At 46.4% G+C, this 16,757-nt stretch overlaps 1 protein-coding gene across 2 annotated transcripts in view; it reads left to right on the top strand.

Moving 5' to 3' along the window:
* The window catches only part of FRMD4A (FERM domain containing 4A), a 360,571-nt gene that overhangs the window by 73,093 nt on the left and 270,721 nt on the right, over positions 1–16,757 (top strand). Inside the window, exon 1 of one of the 2 annotated variants that reach the window (XM_040061691.2) lies at positions 13,011–13,082. The exons of the other annotated variant lie outside the window; for it this stretch is intronic. Within the exon in view, the coding sequence (XP_039917625.1) occupies positions 13,050–13,082 (33 nt within the window). The 5' untranslated portion in view covers positions 13,011–13,049. Of the gene's footprint in view, positions 1–13,010; positions 13,083–16,757 lie in introns of those variants that run through there. 2 annotated transcript variants of the gene reach the window in all.

Here is a 16,757-nt window from a genome sequence, read left to right as displayed (position 1 = left end):
TCCACGGGAGACAAGGGAACAAAAAAGAGCTGAAATATGCAGAGTTGGGCCGTAGATGCTTTCCCAGTGAAGGTGCTGCACAATTAGGATTAATGTATGTATCTGATCATTTGGCTTCTGGCAAACATCATTTGAGACACTAGACTGTTGATCAGCCACTTTTTTCCTGTCCTCATAAGCCTTTTTTATGTGAGAAACCCTCCTCATGATATGAGGTAGCCATGGTTTTAGAGAACCCCTATTGCCATGACTGAATTACCAACACAACAGGAGAGAAAGGGGAAGAAACATCCTTGGGAGGATGGGATGCTCTGAAACCAAACAGTGTTCAATGCCATAAGCAAGTGCTTAGAAAACCAAGCTGGAAATGCCTGAAAATTGGTGTCAGCCTTGCAGCTATCGTGGAGGCAGAGCAACTGCAATGGGGACACAGATCCCTCTGAAAGGTTTCAATATGTGTTGTGTTGTCATTTCTGGTCAATTTTGCACCTTTCAGTTCAAGGAACTGTTTCATAACCCAGCTCCTGCAAAGGCAGGACCAAGGGCTTTGCTGTCCAGAAAGGGCCAAGCATGCTAATTCTTCAGATATGGTAAAGTGGTGGCCATACACAGACTTGGCCCAGACATTTTTCTCCTTGAAGCCCAGGGGGGAGAGAGTAAAGGGAAAAAACTTTGCCAGGAAGCAGGAAGCAATGTGTTCAGGAGGGAGGAATGAAGGATTAGATTTGCAAAGGTGTCCACATTTGCATTTTCTACCAATACTTACAGCATGCAAAGCAAATTTGCTTTCGGAGATTTTTCTGGGCTGCACTGCTGCTGATGGCTCAAGAGAACAGGCTGCACTTAAACCAGAGTGAGTGAGAAATCACCACACACTCAGCTCAGCCAGCCCAGCCATAGGAGTGCTATCCTGGGGGCCAAAAAGTCTTTGTCCCACTGCTCTAAATCCAGCAGATCCCAGGCAGAGCTCTGAGAAATGTAGCACCAGAGGAAAAAAAAAAAAAAAAGTTCTTCTCTGGACCACAATCACACTCCTGTCATTGTAACAAAATGTGTAAGACAAGGAAATGGTGATAGAATGCACATTTCTTCTGGAAATGTCACCATCAGGTCTTAAGTTAATGTTATTTGGATTAGAGGGGGCTATTCACATCAGCTGGAAGTGTGGCCAACAAACTAAGACAGACAAGTAGGTATGAAGCCAGTCTGCATGCTAGTCACTTTGAAATATTTTCCTATTTTCTTACTGCAACTGTATTTATGAAGTATATGCTCAGCACACAGCCACTGTGGGCTTTTTCAGCATCTATCCAATGCAATATCTGGCCTCTGTATTTTAGATGAAGTGATACTGAAACTTTAGATACCTGAGGCTACAATAAGCACTGTTAAACATTTTTCTTTTCTATGTGAAACTCAAGAAAGCAGCTGATCTACACAATAGCCTATTCTGCATTCTTAAAGGCTTATTGATAAAGGTTTGATCTACAGCCCAATCCTCCTGGGCTGGGCAGCCCAGGGCAAAAGAGGCCTTTGTGTAATGTACTTCACTGAAGTTTTTTTAACAAAATAGATTACCAGCAAAAGCGTTATTTTGCTAGCCCAAGTGTGCCTAAGGACTTTGCCTACATAAGAAAAACTGATTTTAAAAAAACCAAACCCACAACCAAGCAAAGAACAAAATACAGTAAGTTACTTCTCACCGATGATCTGGAAAATGACACTGCAAGCAGAAACAGGAGTCCTGCATTGGACTTTCTCTAGCAGCAGATCAAAGTCTTCCCCTTCTCGTGGGTGTTTGCTCTTTCTGCTGTAACTGGCTGCTCTTCACAGGGCAGATAACATAAACCTCATTAATTCCCTTTTACTTTATTTTACCTTGTGTGTTTTTTCTTTTACCTGGGGTTCTTCTAATCCAACATCTCCCAGACGAATAGGCACACAAAATTTGGGGACTGGGGAATGGGTTTGGACAGGATGAGGAAGGACAGGAGCCCCTTCATTTGCTACTGCTAGATAAATCATCCCCTGATATCCTAGGCTGCATGTCTGACACTGGTGCTTAGAGGCTGCAGTGCTACGGGATGAGAGTTCCTTGGGTGAGATAGTTTTACCTTCCAGATGGTTATCACCAGTGGCTAATAAACCCGGTGATGTTTTTAAGTGACCTTTTAAAGTGAAGATCACTTAATTATCTATAGGATACCAATTCAGAGAATATATATATATATATATATTCTGTACATTTTTTCAAAGCACAAAATGTTAAGAATGTTTTTAAAGTTAGAATTAAAATTAGAAAAACATCCTTTAATAGATTTCCAAATCTACATGAGGTCCTACAGGAATTAACAAGCGCCTTGAGATGAAACTCTGGCGACTCAGTAGAGGTCAGCTCTGGCAGCCACACACAACCTAAAGACTGACTGTTTTATGCCTGTGGTGTCTATGAGGCAGACAAGGAGAGGCTGATGCTCCTTTGGACATGCAGCATTTGCCAGGCAAGAGCAAAGCAACAGCCCAGGGCTGCCCGTGTAAGTGTATTGGGCACAGGAGGCCTCACTCCCTCCTTTTCACAGTTAGCCACAGATGTAGCTGGTACTGGTGGGGATGCCCCATTAACATGTTAAGTAGGACTGTAAGGAGCAGCTTGCTGGTGATTTTTAGTGAGGGAGAAAAAAAAAGGGGATCTAAAAATGTATTTGTGCCTGGCAGGGTTGAGCCGCAAAACGAATCCTTTGCATTTCTTTTGCATCTTCCATCTGTGATTTCACGGTTAATTGACTTATCCATGCGATGTTCCTCTGAGGTACAGATTATCTCCACTTTCATAGTGATAAACCCGAGAGTGTAGGGCATTGAGACCTAGCTTGCCCTAAACCCTCAAGGGATTACAAGGCAGGGCACAGAGCAGACCTGGGTGCCTCCTTTGCTCCCTTCAGGTGGGTTCCCTTTTCCCATGGAGACACACAGCAAGTCATGCTCCACATGGCAACGAGCCACCACTCTGCGCCCTGTGCCCCTCGCCATTGCCCAAAAACTTCAGCAGGGATTCGTGGGTCTGTCCAGAGCATGGAGTGTGGAACTGCTCTTGTCCCACACGTGTGAGCCCTGAGGTATAAGTCAGGCCACTGCTCATGGACAAATGCCACAGCCCCCATCATGTGGCTGGGTTTATTTTTAGCTGTCCCAGCGTCAATACCCGCACAGCAGCACCGGCCACATCGATCCCGCTGATGCTTTGAAGATCAATGTTTGTAACAGCACTGGCTGCAGCTCTTTGAGGTGATCAAAGCTCCATCCTCCACTCCTAAGGCTGAACTTCGTCCCTCTGGAAGCTGTGGGTGACTTTCACCTGTTACAAACTTTGGGTTACATCTGCATTACTCCTGTAAGGACTCATAGAACACAAGCATCAGCCACCTTTGGATTAATAGCAGACAAGCCTCATGCCATGGATTTCTTTCCTTGACTAAATTGACTCCTTCCCCAGACCTTTAACTGTGTCTTCGCACAATGATGATGCCTTTTAAATTGTTTTTAATAAGGAAGGTAAGATAAAGAGGGAAGGAGAGCTAAGAAGTGGTCATATCATCACAAATGCAGTAGCAGATGAAAAGCAGGTGAAGAAACATTTTGCAGGAAATTTGGACTAAAGTTAGGTGCCTAGCAGTCACTACATCCAGGTGATGCTAAGACTTCAGTGTAATGTTAATTAACTGTTTAATTTATTGAACTTTGCAAAGTTAATGACCTTTGCAAATATCTCAAAAAAAGGTTTCAGGCAGATTTCAGGTTTTTGACGCATGTTGTAGAACACCTACCATTATTTTAAAAAGTTCAGCTCCATCATCACAGTGATTGCTTTTCTTACTGCATGCAAGGCATTTCAGATGGGCAATCAGGGTGTTAGGATAATGAGCAGAAACCTTAATGAGATGCTGTCATCATTATTTCTGCCAGGATTGTGGCACATTTTTCTTAGGCAGTAAGGACACATGTCACCTTTTCCTAGCACAGGTCAAGGGAACTGAGCCTTAGGAAGGCCAATTCATTCCACTTACTATAAAGAAATGGTAATGGACCGGCCAAGCTGGACCCAGTCACACTGTAGATACTTGAAGTTGACTGAGATGAATCCCACCTCTGACCTGTCTTGGTGAGTTTCCTTCTTGTTTTCAGATAAAGACTGAGGTCCCCAGATTTTAACAGCACCTAAGAGTGCCATGAAATCCAGCATCGGATATTAATTCAAATGAGGCTTTTATGCAAGTGGGGATTATTGTTTAGGCTGAAAACAAGCTGATGATATATATTCATTATACATAGAAGCTCTCCTGTGCCTTCCTGGGGATACTGCGCCAGCATCTTTATTTTATATTTTTATTGACATCCTGGGAGATGCATAAATGTCCCATTAGCCCCCGCCCCAAGGAACGGAATCTGGGAATTTCGTGGAAGAGTTTGAGAGACCCAAGAGTTTGAATGAGCTGAATGGACCTCTGATTTGCTTTAGCTGCTGTTTTCTTTCCAATGTCAGTGAAACCTTGGTCAGAAACAATCACAGCCAGAACATGCAGTGACCAATAGCTGGGTAGCCAAAGGACATCACCAGGGGGGCTTGGAGCACAAAGAGGACAGTGACCCAAGGAGGGGCTCACAGGCAGCTGCTGAAGCAGCCATGGGCATAGCTAGAAATATCCACTACAACATAAGGCAACATGCTATGAACATCAGCTTTTATTTGGGGGAGTGATGGGAGCCCCAGCTGAGATGAAAGGGAAGCAATGTCTGGCTCCTGCCCCAGAAGGTAAATCTAAGTGATAGTGATGACTCTGAGTTTCATGCAGTTCTCTGGTTCTAGAGAGTGGGATTCATTAGGGATGAACAAATGAATATAAAAATACCTAAAATGAAAAAATGTAGGATTCTCATGAAGAAAAATGGTATCACATGTTTCCCTTGGTCCTGTGCTCTGGCATCTGAATATGTCCTGTATAGCACTCCGTCAAATAAGGGGAGTGCAGGATCTACTTCAGAATCTGTCATCCAGAGGATCCTCCCACCTGCAGGGTGTTTTACATGGAGATACACCTTCTGAGACCTGCAAAATTCTGCCCCAGCCTTCAGCCTCAGAGGGATCAAAACTGCACGTACACTTTGGAGAAGAGATGGTCTCTGGTGGCTCTTTTCACTTGGGATTCTGATTTGTATCAAAACTAACTCAACCTTTCAAGATTAAAGTATCTCTGCAGAGATTATATTTTATAGGACTCCATATGGGCAACCCTAGATTTTTGACTATTATTATTATTATTATTTTGTACTTTCTCAACCCCTTTCTTAGTCTTGCCCCTGTCTTCAATTTTTGCCTCATGCTGGGCCCTTCTGTTCATTCCCTCCTTTCCTCCTCTTCCCGGGGCCAAAATACCACAGTCCAGGATTTGCACACTTGTAACAATATTACACTTCAGAAACATGGCTATTTTTCTCCTAATGCCTTGTCTGCCCTGTGAGAGCTGGTCTCCTCTTCCAGCACACAGAGATGTGTCCAGACAGCATCAAGTGCATTTATGAGTATTTGCAAAGTATCTGGGAGTCACTTTGCATCAGAGGTTGTGTTTTTACAGACATGAGGTGGCTATAATCAGGTTTCTAACTGAGAGCATAATAGCTGCCCTTTACCGGAGTTGTAGCTTTGGGAAATGGTGTTTAATTTGACAGAGATATTGACAGGGATGGGATTGGAGTCCTTTACTTTGGGTAAAAAGCTTCTGTTATCCTGCTCTGTTGAGTTCTTCTTGCAAACCAAACACAAACACTCAGTGTTTGCTGCTTTCTACATCATGCCCTGTTTGAATGGTTACTGAAATGGATGAATAAATCATCTGGCTGTTGAAACTGCATACATAGACCTAATACTCTAGTGAAAGGCTTTGTGTGTGTGTTGACTGCTAACGTCCAGAACAGCAAATATACTTAGCAGCAAAAGAAAAATACAGCTCAGTTGCTATTTAGGGAAGGAAGCCCCCTCATATTTCTAGCACATGTTTTGTCAGAAGACTAAGAAGGATGCTCAGCCTCATGGTTGTACCAGCTGGGAGACAGGACCACCAGAGGCCATTTTCTCTGCTGAGACAGAGATTCTGCACAGCAATTCTCAGTTTGAGTCTGTGAGCCCCATCTCTTCAACTCCCATTTTTCATCTGTAGATCCTCAAAGCATCTACAGATCCTCCCAGTGAGCCAGGATGGAGGCAAGAAAAAACAAAGTAGACAGAGCCTTGCTCAAGCCACCAAACCAGAACCTGATCCTGGGAATCTGCTTCTTCAAACACAGCAGTCCCCATCTCTGCTGAGGTGGTTTATTTATGTGGTAGAGAGGCCACTTTTCCATCCTGAACTGCCACACTGGCTTAACAGGAATCATGATAACAATGGCTGAATCATCGATGTGCCATAGAGATAAATCCCTTTCAGTTATTGGAGGAGGATGAACAGACCCCGATGGTCCTGCCAAGCAGGGCAGGGTGTTGAACTGGCTTTGCTGTAACTCGGTCTTCTCAGTGACTTATGGTCCTCAGATATGGCATTTTCATTTCTGCCATCCAGATTTGGAAGGCAGCTAAGTCAGTCTTATTAATGCCTTGAGACTTTAGTATTCATCGTACTGCTTTTGCTTTTGTGGAAAAAGCCTAACTCTTCTGGGGAAAAAAAAGCAGGTCAGTAGAGCCTTAAAGATGAACTCCAGTAAAATAGCTCATGTTTCTAGCCCTTTCTGGAAGTGGTGCCGTGCAAGGGTAAGTGGCAAACGATTTTGAAAGCTCTTACTCATGCAAATGCTGCATCAGTGGAACAGCTTGTGAAGAGCAGGGGTGTGTCCCCTCCTAACCTCCTCAGAGGCAAGTCCCTCTCCCTCTGTGTCCCTCTGAGCACACAGAGCAGATCTCCAAGGACTGCACTGGCAATCTCAGAGAGGAAAACCTTTCTCCATTTTGAAATTACGCCCCACAACCAGCAACAAATAAACACGGCTCCAGTTTCTCGGTGCTGCCAAAGCAATACACCCAGTACAACACCGCTCCTCCCCTTGCATCACCGACAAAGCTGCCAGCTGAATTGTGCCTCTATCCTTGGTGCCTTGGCGTGGTACCAAGCAGGAAGCACACAGATAAGCTTTTGGGATCCCAGCAGCTTTTCCAGGGCTGCTAAGCTCAGAAAGGAGCCCGGTGCCTTGCTACTGGCTAGTAAAAAGAGCATGTTTCACTCCTAAAATCAGTGCTAAGAATTTGGCCTTTCTGAGAACAAACCTTTATATATTCCAGGAGATTGCTTCAGAATGAGATCTGATACCTCACATATTTTTAACCTTGTTTATAACTTAATTTGTAGCTAAAGAGGAGACTGAGGAGGAAGCACCAACCCAGAGAGGATGCACCCAGCCATCAGCACAACCACAGTCTGTGCCAGGCTGCATCCTCCTGGCACCTCTGGACATGGGAGTCCCCAAGCTGGCAGGGCTGTGAGCTGCACCCACGTGGGTGGACACCTCTTCCCCGTGCCATCCCAGCCAGTGCTGTTCTCACTTCCCTTTGCCATCCTCAAAAAAACCAAAATCAGCTTGTTCATCACCAGGAGGTGCTGAATCTGCCTGCACAGCCCAGGCAGTAGCAGGTGGGACTCACCACCATGTCCAGCACCTTTGCTTTTTTAAAAATGTGTCATAAAATAAAGCACATACAATTGTTGGTAGTTTGGGCTTTGGGGTGGTTAGACCCCTTTTTTTTCACTGCTCACCACTTAGGGGAAAAGGACAGAAGAAAGGAATTTCATAACATTTTCAGGTGTGTATTTTTCCTGAATGAGTGAATGAAAGTTTGATCAATTGATTAATTCATTTCTTTCCTGCAGCACAGGAAATTAATTGTTGAAAGCAGGTATTTTTAATGAGGGAGGGGGTAAGAAAAGAAAGCCCTAAAAAGGACTGGTTCTTGCAAATCATAAGCAAATTTTTCCCCTTTTCAGGTAACCCATGAAAAGTTTGCTTTCATGAAAAGCAAAGGAAACCTGGAGAAGCAGTGATGAGAGAAGCAATAATATTCAAACCATTTGGAAGCAAATGTGCTTAGGGGAAGTATGAAACAAAACTAAAAAAAAAAAAAAAAAAAAAAAAAAAAAAAAAAAAAAAAAAAAAAGCCAAGCATGAGCATGAAAGGCACTCCGAGTGTTAAATATTCATTAGTATTCCCCGCACCGCCTGTTCTAAATATAAGATACGTTTCGGCACAGCGCTGGTGTGTGATGACTGGGATGTTTTCCCCTCCCTTACAGGATGCGGTAGCCATTCAGCTGGCGGGGCGTTCCCATGGCAACCCCGCGATGCTCCCCTTTGTTCGATGAATGGAGTGACCAGTGGCGAGGTCGGCCGGGGGCACACGGGCAGGGGAGGCTGCGCTGCCGCGGCATCCATTGTCCCTGTCACGGGCACGCCTGGGGGCGGAAGGCAGCAGGAGATGCCGGCTTTTTTTCTACCACAGAGCAGGGGAGACTGGATCCAAATCCAAATTCCCTCCGTTTTTCAGGGCTGGTACAGGCAGCACAACTTGGCTCTGTGCTGGCATCCCCACCCCGAAGGTTAGGAAGTGTTCAGCTCGCAGAATTTTATCCCAGCCTGGATGCACCCACAAAGGGTGAACACGAGGAAAACTGAGGGCTCAAGTACAGACCACAGAGTTCAGCTGTTTCAAGGAGCCTCAGGCAGTAGTCTGATAGTGAACAAAAGGATTTTTGGGGCCAGTGTACTGTGTACCCAGTACTAGGATTTTTCCTAGCACTGGGTACACAGAGTGAGATTCGGCTCTAGAGAGGCAGCTAAATTCAGGCATTTACGTCTACTTGGCTAAATATCAGGAGAATCTCTTCTCTCCTTCTGGTCCATGGAGGTTTGTCAAGGTACTCAGCAGAGCCTACAAAGAGATGGAACTCCAAGGCTGAAGCCAGGCAGGAAATACCAGGGTCTAGGCAGACATCTGCCTTGGTCTGCTGTCTGGAGTCCAGCAGACATTTAAATTATGATAATATATGAGGGGATTGCAGGGTTTCTCACAGCCATGACTAGTTAAGGAGTCAAAGGTGATTGTATTCCCATCTTCTAGGATATGGTGGTTTGAATCCAGGACAGGATGAACCTCTGAAACACCTGTGTGAACCAGACAAGTTGGTCCCTTCTTCTACAGATGGAGAGCCTGAGATAGGCTGGGTGTAGCTGCCCAGGATCTGAGTTAAACGCTGTTCCCCTCTTCAGAAACAGAATGAGGATACAAGTGTTCACATGCTGCTTTAGCCTCTGCAGAGCCTTTGATCTGAAATCGCAGGAGCAGAGGCTGTAGAACGAGTCTGCAGCAATTTGAGCATTGCTGTGAGTCGCAGCCCAGCAAAGGAACGAGGTGTCTGACCATGGCACTGCTCCCCTGGCTGGAGCAAGCAATGCTCTCATTTGAAAGTGAAGATAAACTTCCTTGGCTCCCACAGGTGCAAAATTACTGCTCTGAATGTGAAAGGAGGGGTTTCAAGCAGTCTGGAGGGCACTGAGTGTTCCTCTTGCTCCTGGAGCACAAGGAGGGCAGGCTGCTGGCTGCACAGGCTAAAGCAGAGCATCTGCCTAGATGCTGGTTCAGCTCTAGCTCAACCTGGTGCCTGGAGCTGAGAGGAGGGTGATGTGGTGCCCAACACCCATCCACCCACTGATGCTCCAGCTCTTACAGGAAATTGCCAGGGTTTCTGAGGAGCCGAGACAAAACTACACACAGACAGGACCCCGTGGTGGATGTGAACAGACCTTCCTGTCACACACACCACTTCAGCTGTGGCTCAGGGTGATGCCATGCAGGAGCTGATAACTTGCCCAGGGACCCAGCGCTTCCTTGGGATGCAGCTGGGGGTCTCAGCCTGTCCCCCCAGGTAGGGAGACTTGCTGCTGGCTCACAGCCACGGGTGCTGCTCTACAGCACTGTACTCTCCCTTTCCTGCTCATCCTGCTGAGCTGGGCTCTGCTCTGACTCATGCAATATCAGCACAATTCCTAATCCATTCAGATCAGAGAGGCTTTGAGTGCTGCTGAACCAGAAAGGCCCCAGCTTGCTTTTCTGGTCCCAGACTGAATTACTCTTTTGGACTTTAAGAGAAATGTGTTTTGTTTTGTTTTTTGCTTGTAAACAGAGATAACACAGGGAAGCTCATGAGGCACTGTGGTGTAGCCTAGTTCAAAGCAGAGCTGAGCTTTAAGAAAACTGGTTGTTCATATGCTGCCATGGGTGCATCACCCATGTTATCATATTGCATTAAATTTTGACCACCTGACCTACATCTCCAATATCCAAAAGCTCCTCTCCCTTTGTGCTTCTCTTGAGGCTATGGACAGTCAAATTCCCCAGACAATTTGGACAAGATGATGTTTCACAGATGCACAGGCTTGTAAGCCTCTCATCAGAGTCTGGCACAATGTTGTACAGCAGAAAAATCACAATGTCCTTGTCTTACTGGAGCCTGGAAATCCTGCTGCCATTTATTCAAAGTCTTATTAAAGTCTTGTAAATACCAATAGCAAAACACATTTGTATACATCCAGCAAGAAATGGATGAGCCTGCCAGCATTCTACAGTCTCTTTAGCTTTGGGAAACTTATCTCTGCCTTCAGTACAATATGATCAGATTCATTCACGTTTGAAAAGAACCTGAATTTGGCTGAGAGCAGTTAATTATATTTGAAATTAACATTAATCACTGTAGGGGGCACCTCACCTCCCTGTTTTTACCCCATAAAAAGTAATAAGAAAAATGGCCTTAAACTGCAATATCCACATGGTCGAAAGGACTGGAAGAGATAGAGAAGAAAAGGGATGTGTGGGGTTGAACACCCTCATATGTGTCACTGCCTGGGAGCACTTCTGCTAGGGCTTGATGGACAGGAGTTTTGTCTGTCCCTGGGTTCATCCCAGGCTTTGCACCCTGGGATGCCATGAACCAACCATGACAGCACCATGAACATTTTCCATTGCACCTTCCCTCCTCCCTGTAGCCTCCAGGAGCCTGGGCTGAGCATGAAGGATGCATGGGGTCAGAGATGGTCCCCTGTCTGAGCAGCTGATCATTTTGAGAAGGAACTGGTCTCTCTTTTTGGTTTTGCATGAGCTTCAGTGGCTGGCTTGGACCAGAAAGCAGAGCTTTACGTGGTGAAAGCCAACTGAGGTGAATCCCCATCATCATTTAGAGAACATGTGGTATTTTCAGGAGTTAACCAGATACAGCTCAGCGCATGAATCAGACAGTGACTGTCCCTGAGCATGTAGCTTTGGGACCTAAGAGGTGGTGTTAAAGGGCATTAGAAATTTCCCCCTGTAATATGCTCCAACCATACTGACAGTGATTTTTCTAACATCGAAAATCGAGTTCTGGTGGCATAAGTGTTTTTATTTTGCTTTTGAACAGCAATTGGATGCTGGTATGTGGAAGGTTACCCCCTGGGCTGAGGAAGGGGATTCCTTTTGTGTTTGTGTTAGGAAATGGGGTGGCCCCCAGGGGAGCTGACCTTCAGAGCAGTAACGGGCAGCTGTGCTCATTTGATGGCATTTCAAAAGGGTTTTACTTTGGACTGGTCTGGTCTGGTCCTGTGGACTGAGCACTGGTGTGTTTGTCGGTATGAGCCCGTTTTCTTGTTGGATTTTTTTCTGAAAGATCTTCCGTCCTAGCATCACTTCATGATGGAAAACAAAATGCATAAAGCAGGAGCAATCAGGGGATTTCCCACAAAGGCACGCTCTGATCTGAATTAAAATGCTAATAGAAACGCATTCAGGGAGTATCTTTTGCTGACCAACTTTGCAGGAGTATGTTCCTTTTGTTTAGTGTGCTTTTCTTTCTTTCCTCTTTTTTTCTTTCTCTCCCCGAATTCCCGGCTGACAATTGACAGGAACTCCCTTTCAGCGTGGGTTTGGTCACTCGCTGACAGTAAACGCGCCCAGCACAAAATGCTCCAACTGTTGGCGTTTCCCGAGCAGGGAAAACCTCCTGGGCTGAGGCTTGGAAGGAGGATTACACCCTTTTAAGTCAGCACCGGGGAATCCGCGATCTTCCGCGGTGACGAAGTTTTCTCGGTGCTTTCCTCGCTAGCGGGGAGAGCGGCGGAGCAGCGGCGGCGGCTCGCTGCTGACAATAGGCAGCGCAGAGCCCCGCACCTTCCCTGCCCCGCACCCTCCCTGCCCCGCACCTTCCCTGCCCCGCACCCTCCCTGCCCCGCACCTTCCCTGCCCCGCACCTTCCTGCCCCGCACCTTCCCTGCCCCGCACCTTCCTGCCCCGCACCTTCCCTGCCCCGCACCCTCCCTGCCCTGCACCCTCCCTGCCCCGCACCTTCCCTGCCCCGCACCCTCCCTGCCCCGCACCCTCCCTGCCCCGCACCTTCCCTGCCCCGCACCTTCCTGCCCCGCACCTTCCCTGCCCTGCACCCTCCCTGCCCCGCACCTTCCCTGCCCCGCACCTTCCCTGCCCCGCACCTTCCTTCCCTGCCCCGCACCTTCCTTCCCTGACCGCCCCTTTCCTGCCCCGCACCTTCCCTGCCCCGCACCTTCCTGCCCTGCCTCTCACATTCCCTGCCCCGCACCTTCCTGCCCTGCCCCGCACCTTCCCTGCCCCGCACCTTCCCTGCCGGCGCTGCCTCCGGGTCCCCGCGCCTGGGCTGGGATCGCCCGTCCTGCGCTGAATGCATTACGTAAGGCAGGCATCGTTTGTCAGCCGCGATGGTACAAACGTAGCTGCGGGCAGATTATGCACAGAGAGCGAGAGAGGAGGGACAGGGAGGGACAGGGAGGAAGGTCTCTCCGGGAACGGAGCTCCACGCGGCTGAGGATTGCGGGTCGGCAGGTTGGCAGCTGGCGGAGCTCCCGTGAAGGGTGTCGCTGCCGGTCCCTGACATGCTCTTGTTCGCGTGGGATGCTTGAGACGGGCACGAGATACTAAGTTGAGGGACGAGGATTGGCATGAGGATCGGAGCAAAATGGAAGGGCTTCTGTCTCCGATGAGAACGAAGGTAGGGGAAGATGTTAATGTCTTTTGAAGCTCAATTTACCCGACGAGGGGACGGGGAGTTGCGGGGCTAGCTCTCTGAATAGGGGGCTTGCCGGGCTTTTGTCTCTTTTCTGTCTCTTTTTTTTCCTTTCTTATTTTTCAAAACTGTGCTCGTGAATGTAACTCGGCAGAGGACCGGCAGCAGTTGCCTCCAAGAGGGGAGCAACGCATCACTCTTCCTCGACAGAGATGACCTTTGTAAATGAGTTTGCCTTTTGGAGTAGACAGCCATATTTTTGTTTGAATTTCCAGCTGGAGGCTCTCATTGTGTCTGTGTGTCTGTGCGTGCTCCCCGGGGAGCCAGTAGGGGAAGGCGTACCTGCGGCACGGGGGCTACCCCGGCACGGTGTTTCCAGCAGCAAGGGGGGCACGGACCAGCAAAGTGCGTGATTTTGTGCCCAAATATCCTGCCAGGGTGGGACACCTCTTGTTGTGGACCCAGACCGGCAAGCTGTTAACGGAGAGAGAGCGTGCAGGGCTAAGGAATTGCTGCACTTGTCTGCTGCCTTCTCACGCTCTCAACTCTCTTAAAAGGTTTGACAGTAATCCTCGTCATTAAAGAAACTTGAATTCCAGCAGGGAAAAGACAGAGGAAAAACAGTGATGATTTAGTTAGTAAAATTCCTTCCCGTGCCATTATTTCTTTGTGGTCCTGGGGGATAGACTGAATCCTGATTGCAATTTTATTTAGTCACTGCCTCCATCCCATGTGGTGACTGCCTTGGGTAAATCCTTCTGATTTCAGTCCATCACCACATTCAGTCCAACTCTGTTGTATTGTATCTCAAGACTGGAAGAATTGGAATTCAGTGGCAATTCTTGCTGGCAACAGGGTGTCTTTGTATGCCTTAGATGCAAACAGTTTTGAAGGGAGAGTCAGACAAGAGTTGCTTTCTATAAATGCCAGACTTGAAAAAATTCTGAGAAACAGTCTGGTCCAGCCCCTATGCTGAAGCAGATCAGCTAGTCTGGTCTCTTCAATTACATCCCTGCCATCCACTATCCTAAATTAAAGGCTGTTCAATGATTTAAAGTCTTTTCAATATTAAAACCAAGAAAAGTGATTTAAATAAAAATAATTTGCCAGCAAATGTCTGCACTGCAATTCTCCAGGGGAGGGGTTTGGGTTTTTTTTTCCCATTTTAATTCAGGTTTTTTTTTGTCTTGAACAGTAAGTTGATAATTTAAAAAAGAACCTGATAACTTCATACAGCTCTCTATTACCAAGAACAATGCTATGGGCAGTTTTTAGATTGAAAGATTTATAAGGGATTATAGACCCAGCCATTCATATCTCTTATTACTAGGAATACATACATTAATGTTAGGCTTTGTAAGGCATTTATCAGTATTATTTTTTAAAAATCAGATAATAGAGGAAACCCCTAGCAGCTGCCCAACATTTCCATCTCATTTCCATTATTAGAAAATGTAACTTTCATTGCTTTAGCTGATGTTTCCGTTCTGCTCCTCTAACCAGGCTTGAAAGGACTGCTGGAGGCAGTCTCTCCCAGGACTGGCGTGCTCTCAGGCTGGTGTGTGGATTACAGTCAGACGTGTGTAGTATCAGCACCTGCAGCATGTGTGAAGCTATAAAAATGACAGAGTAGAGTAAGGGAAGTGGTCCAGGACTGGGTATTCTGTTTGTTCATCTGACCTGCTTCGTAGCTGGGATGTAAATCCTAATAACACCATCCTCAAAGTGTAATCTGAATTGCCACTATCAGGTAATTTATTGATCCTATAGAAGAGTATGCTTGGGAATATAGACACGATCCTTAGGATCACAGTCTGCCTTAATATTAGAGAAAGGGAGGGATTCTGACCTCCTTTGTGTATGGGAAAAGCTTCTCAAGCCAAAGAAATGTGGTTTTAAATCAGCTATTGCAATGATGTAAGATCAGCGGGATTCTCTGGAAGATCCAGATCCTGACGTTGGTGTTACGTTGCTGTTAATCTGGAGTATCTCCATGGCAGCTGATGCCGATATTGAAACAGACTCTGAAATAAAGGTCAGGATTTGGCCCTTACATCTTTACCTTTCAGAGAAATAACAGCGTGTAGATCACTTGGATAGATTTGAAAACTAATCTCATTTCCAAGATGCTTCATGGCTGGCAGTGGCTCCCTGCTCCCTGCCAGAAAATCAAGTGTAAAATCTATTAAGTCCCCAAATACGACGTTAATACGTGATGACTACACAAAAAACCCCTTGACAACAGCGAGGCTGCCGATGTGCCGAGACCCCTGCCTGCCACACTCCCTGATACTGCCTCGTTTTCCTCCTCTGTTCCCCCGTCTGTCTGATCCCATCTGTTGTCACTTGTTTTACGCTAAGGCTGAAACTGGTGGAGACTAGTTAGAAGGTTTTTTGTCCTTTGGTTTGCACGGGGATGTGAAGGACAGTGGGCTTCTGGTCATTTCTGGCAGAGCAGCCTGAAAAGAGCCTGGAGCTTCTGGGAGCTCCAAGACTTGAACCTGTGTGAAAAGATCTCCCTGCCACAGTGAAATGCAAATCAAGACTCCGTTTTATCCTTAGAGTCCCAAGCAGCTCTTTTTAGCCTGCTCCAGTCTAGAGAGAAAACTAAAGCCAAACCATTTTCTCTGTTTCCAGGGGTAAGTAGGAGCAAGAGCTGATTCTGCAGGTACTTCTCACAGTCTGTCACCAGCAGGTCAGGACAGCCTACATCTGCTTCTCATAGCCAAATGCAAGGGTCCCTGGAATTAAAATGAGGTCTAAATCCCTGGAGGTGGGCTTGGGTGAATCTCATGGTGGCACTTCAAAATCAGATTGCTGTAAGCTCTTTGGTCCTTATTGTTCACAGAGGTTGTCACTCCATAACAGAGCTGACAGAAGGACAGATGGGCACATCCTGACTCAAAAAGTGCAGTTTATTGTGCAGGAGGGCTGGAGCTGAGACACTGGACAGAGACACTGACACAATGTCCTCACTTCTCCAACCAGTGCTCCATGGCAGGGCTTGCCAGCAGAGGGCTGGGAATGTACATCCAAGAACATATTTCATAGAGTACTTGTTTATCATTCCACAAGGTAATAACCCATTTGGTTTCTGGACCGTGCTGGGTGATCATATAACACAGCCCAGCAACTTTAGAAACTCTTTAAAATATTTGGTAAATTGGATATTAAACACTAAGCGCTTTACAGTGTGTAATGGACTCCACTGCAGTAAGCCATGAGTGATTAAAACATTGCTGCTTTTGTATAACCATGGTGCTCAGATGCAGGAATTCTAGGGAAAGGGAAGGGATACATGGTAAAACAGGCTGGTATATCAAAATTGAAGCAGATAAGTAGAACACACTGAACAGGAAAGTTACTGCATTTTTTGCGTTGATGATTAAATTTCACTTGATTAGAAGTAATGGGTGGGTTGTAAATATTTGGTAGGTTAATAGAGGTACTTATAAATATTCCCAGAACCAGTTAAATTCTGTAGCCTAGGATGTCTGAGCTCCTGTTCTCAGAGACAAATGAATGTACACAATAGCAATGTCCCCATGCCACCTTAAGAGACTGTGAAGTTGATTGAGTACCACGAAGTGAAAAGAATGAAGAAATGCATAAATATTGCACTCCTTTTGTTAGCCTCCATTTTAATTTGTTTTATAATCC

The sequence above is a fragment of the Hirundo rustica genome, chromosome 4, assembly GCF_015227805.2.
Source record: "Hirundo rustica isolate bHirRus1 chromosome 4, bHirRus1.pri.v3, whole genome shotgun sequence".
NCBI lineage: Eukaryota > Metazoa > Chordata > Aves > Passeriformes > Hirundinidae > Hirundo > Hirundo rustica.
Note: the sequence above shows the minus strand (reverse complement) of the source record. Positions and strands in the feature narration are given on the sequence as shown.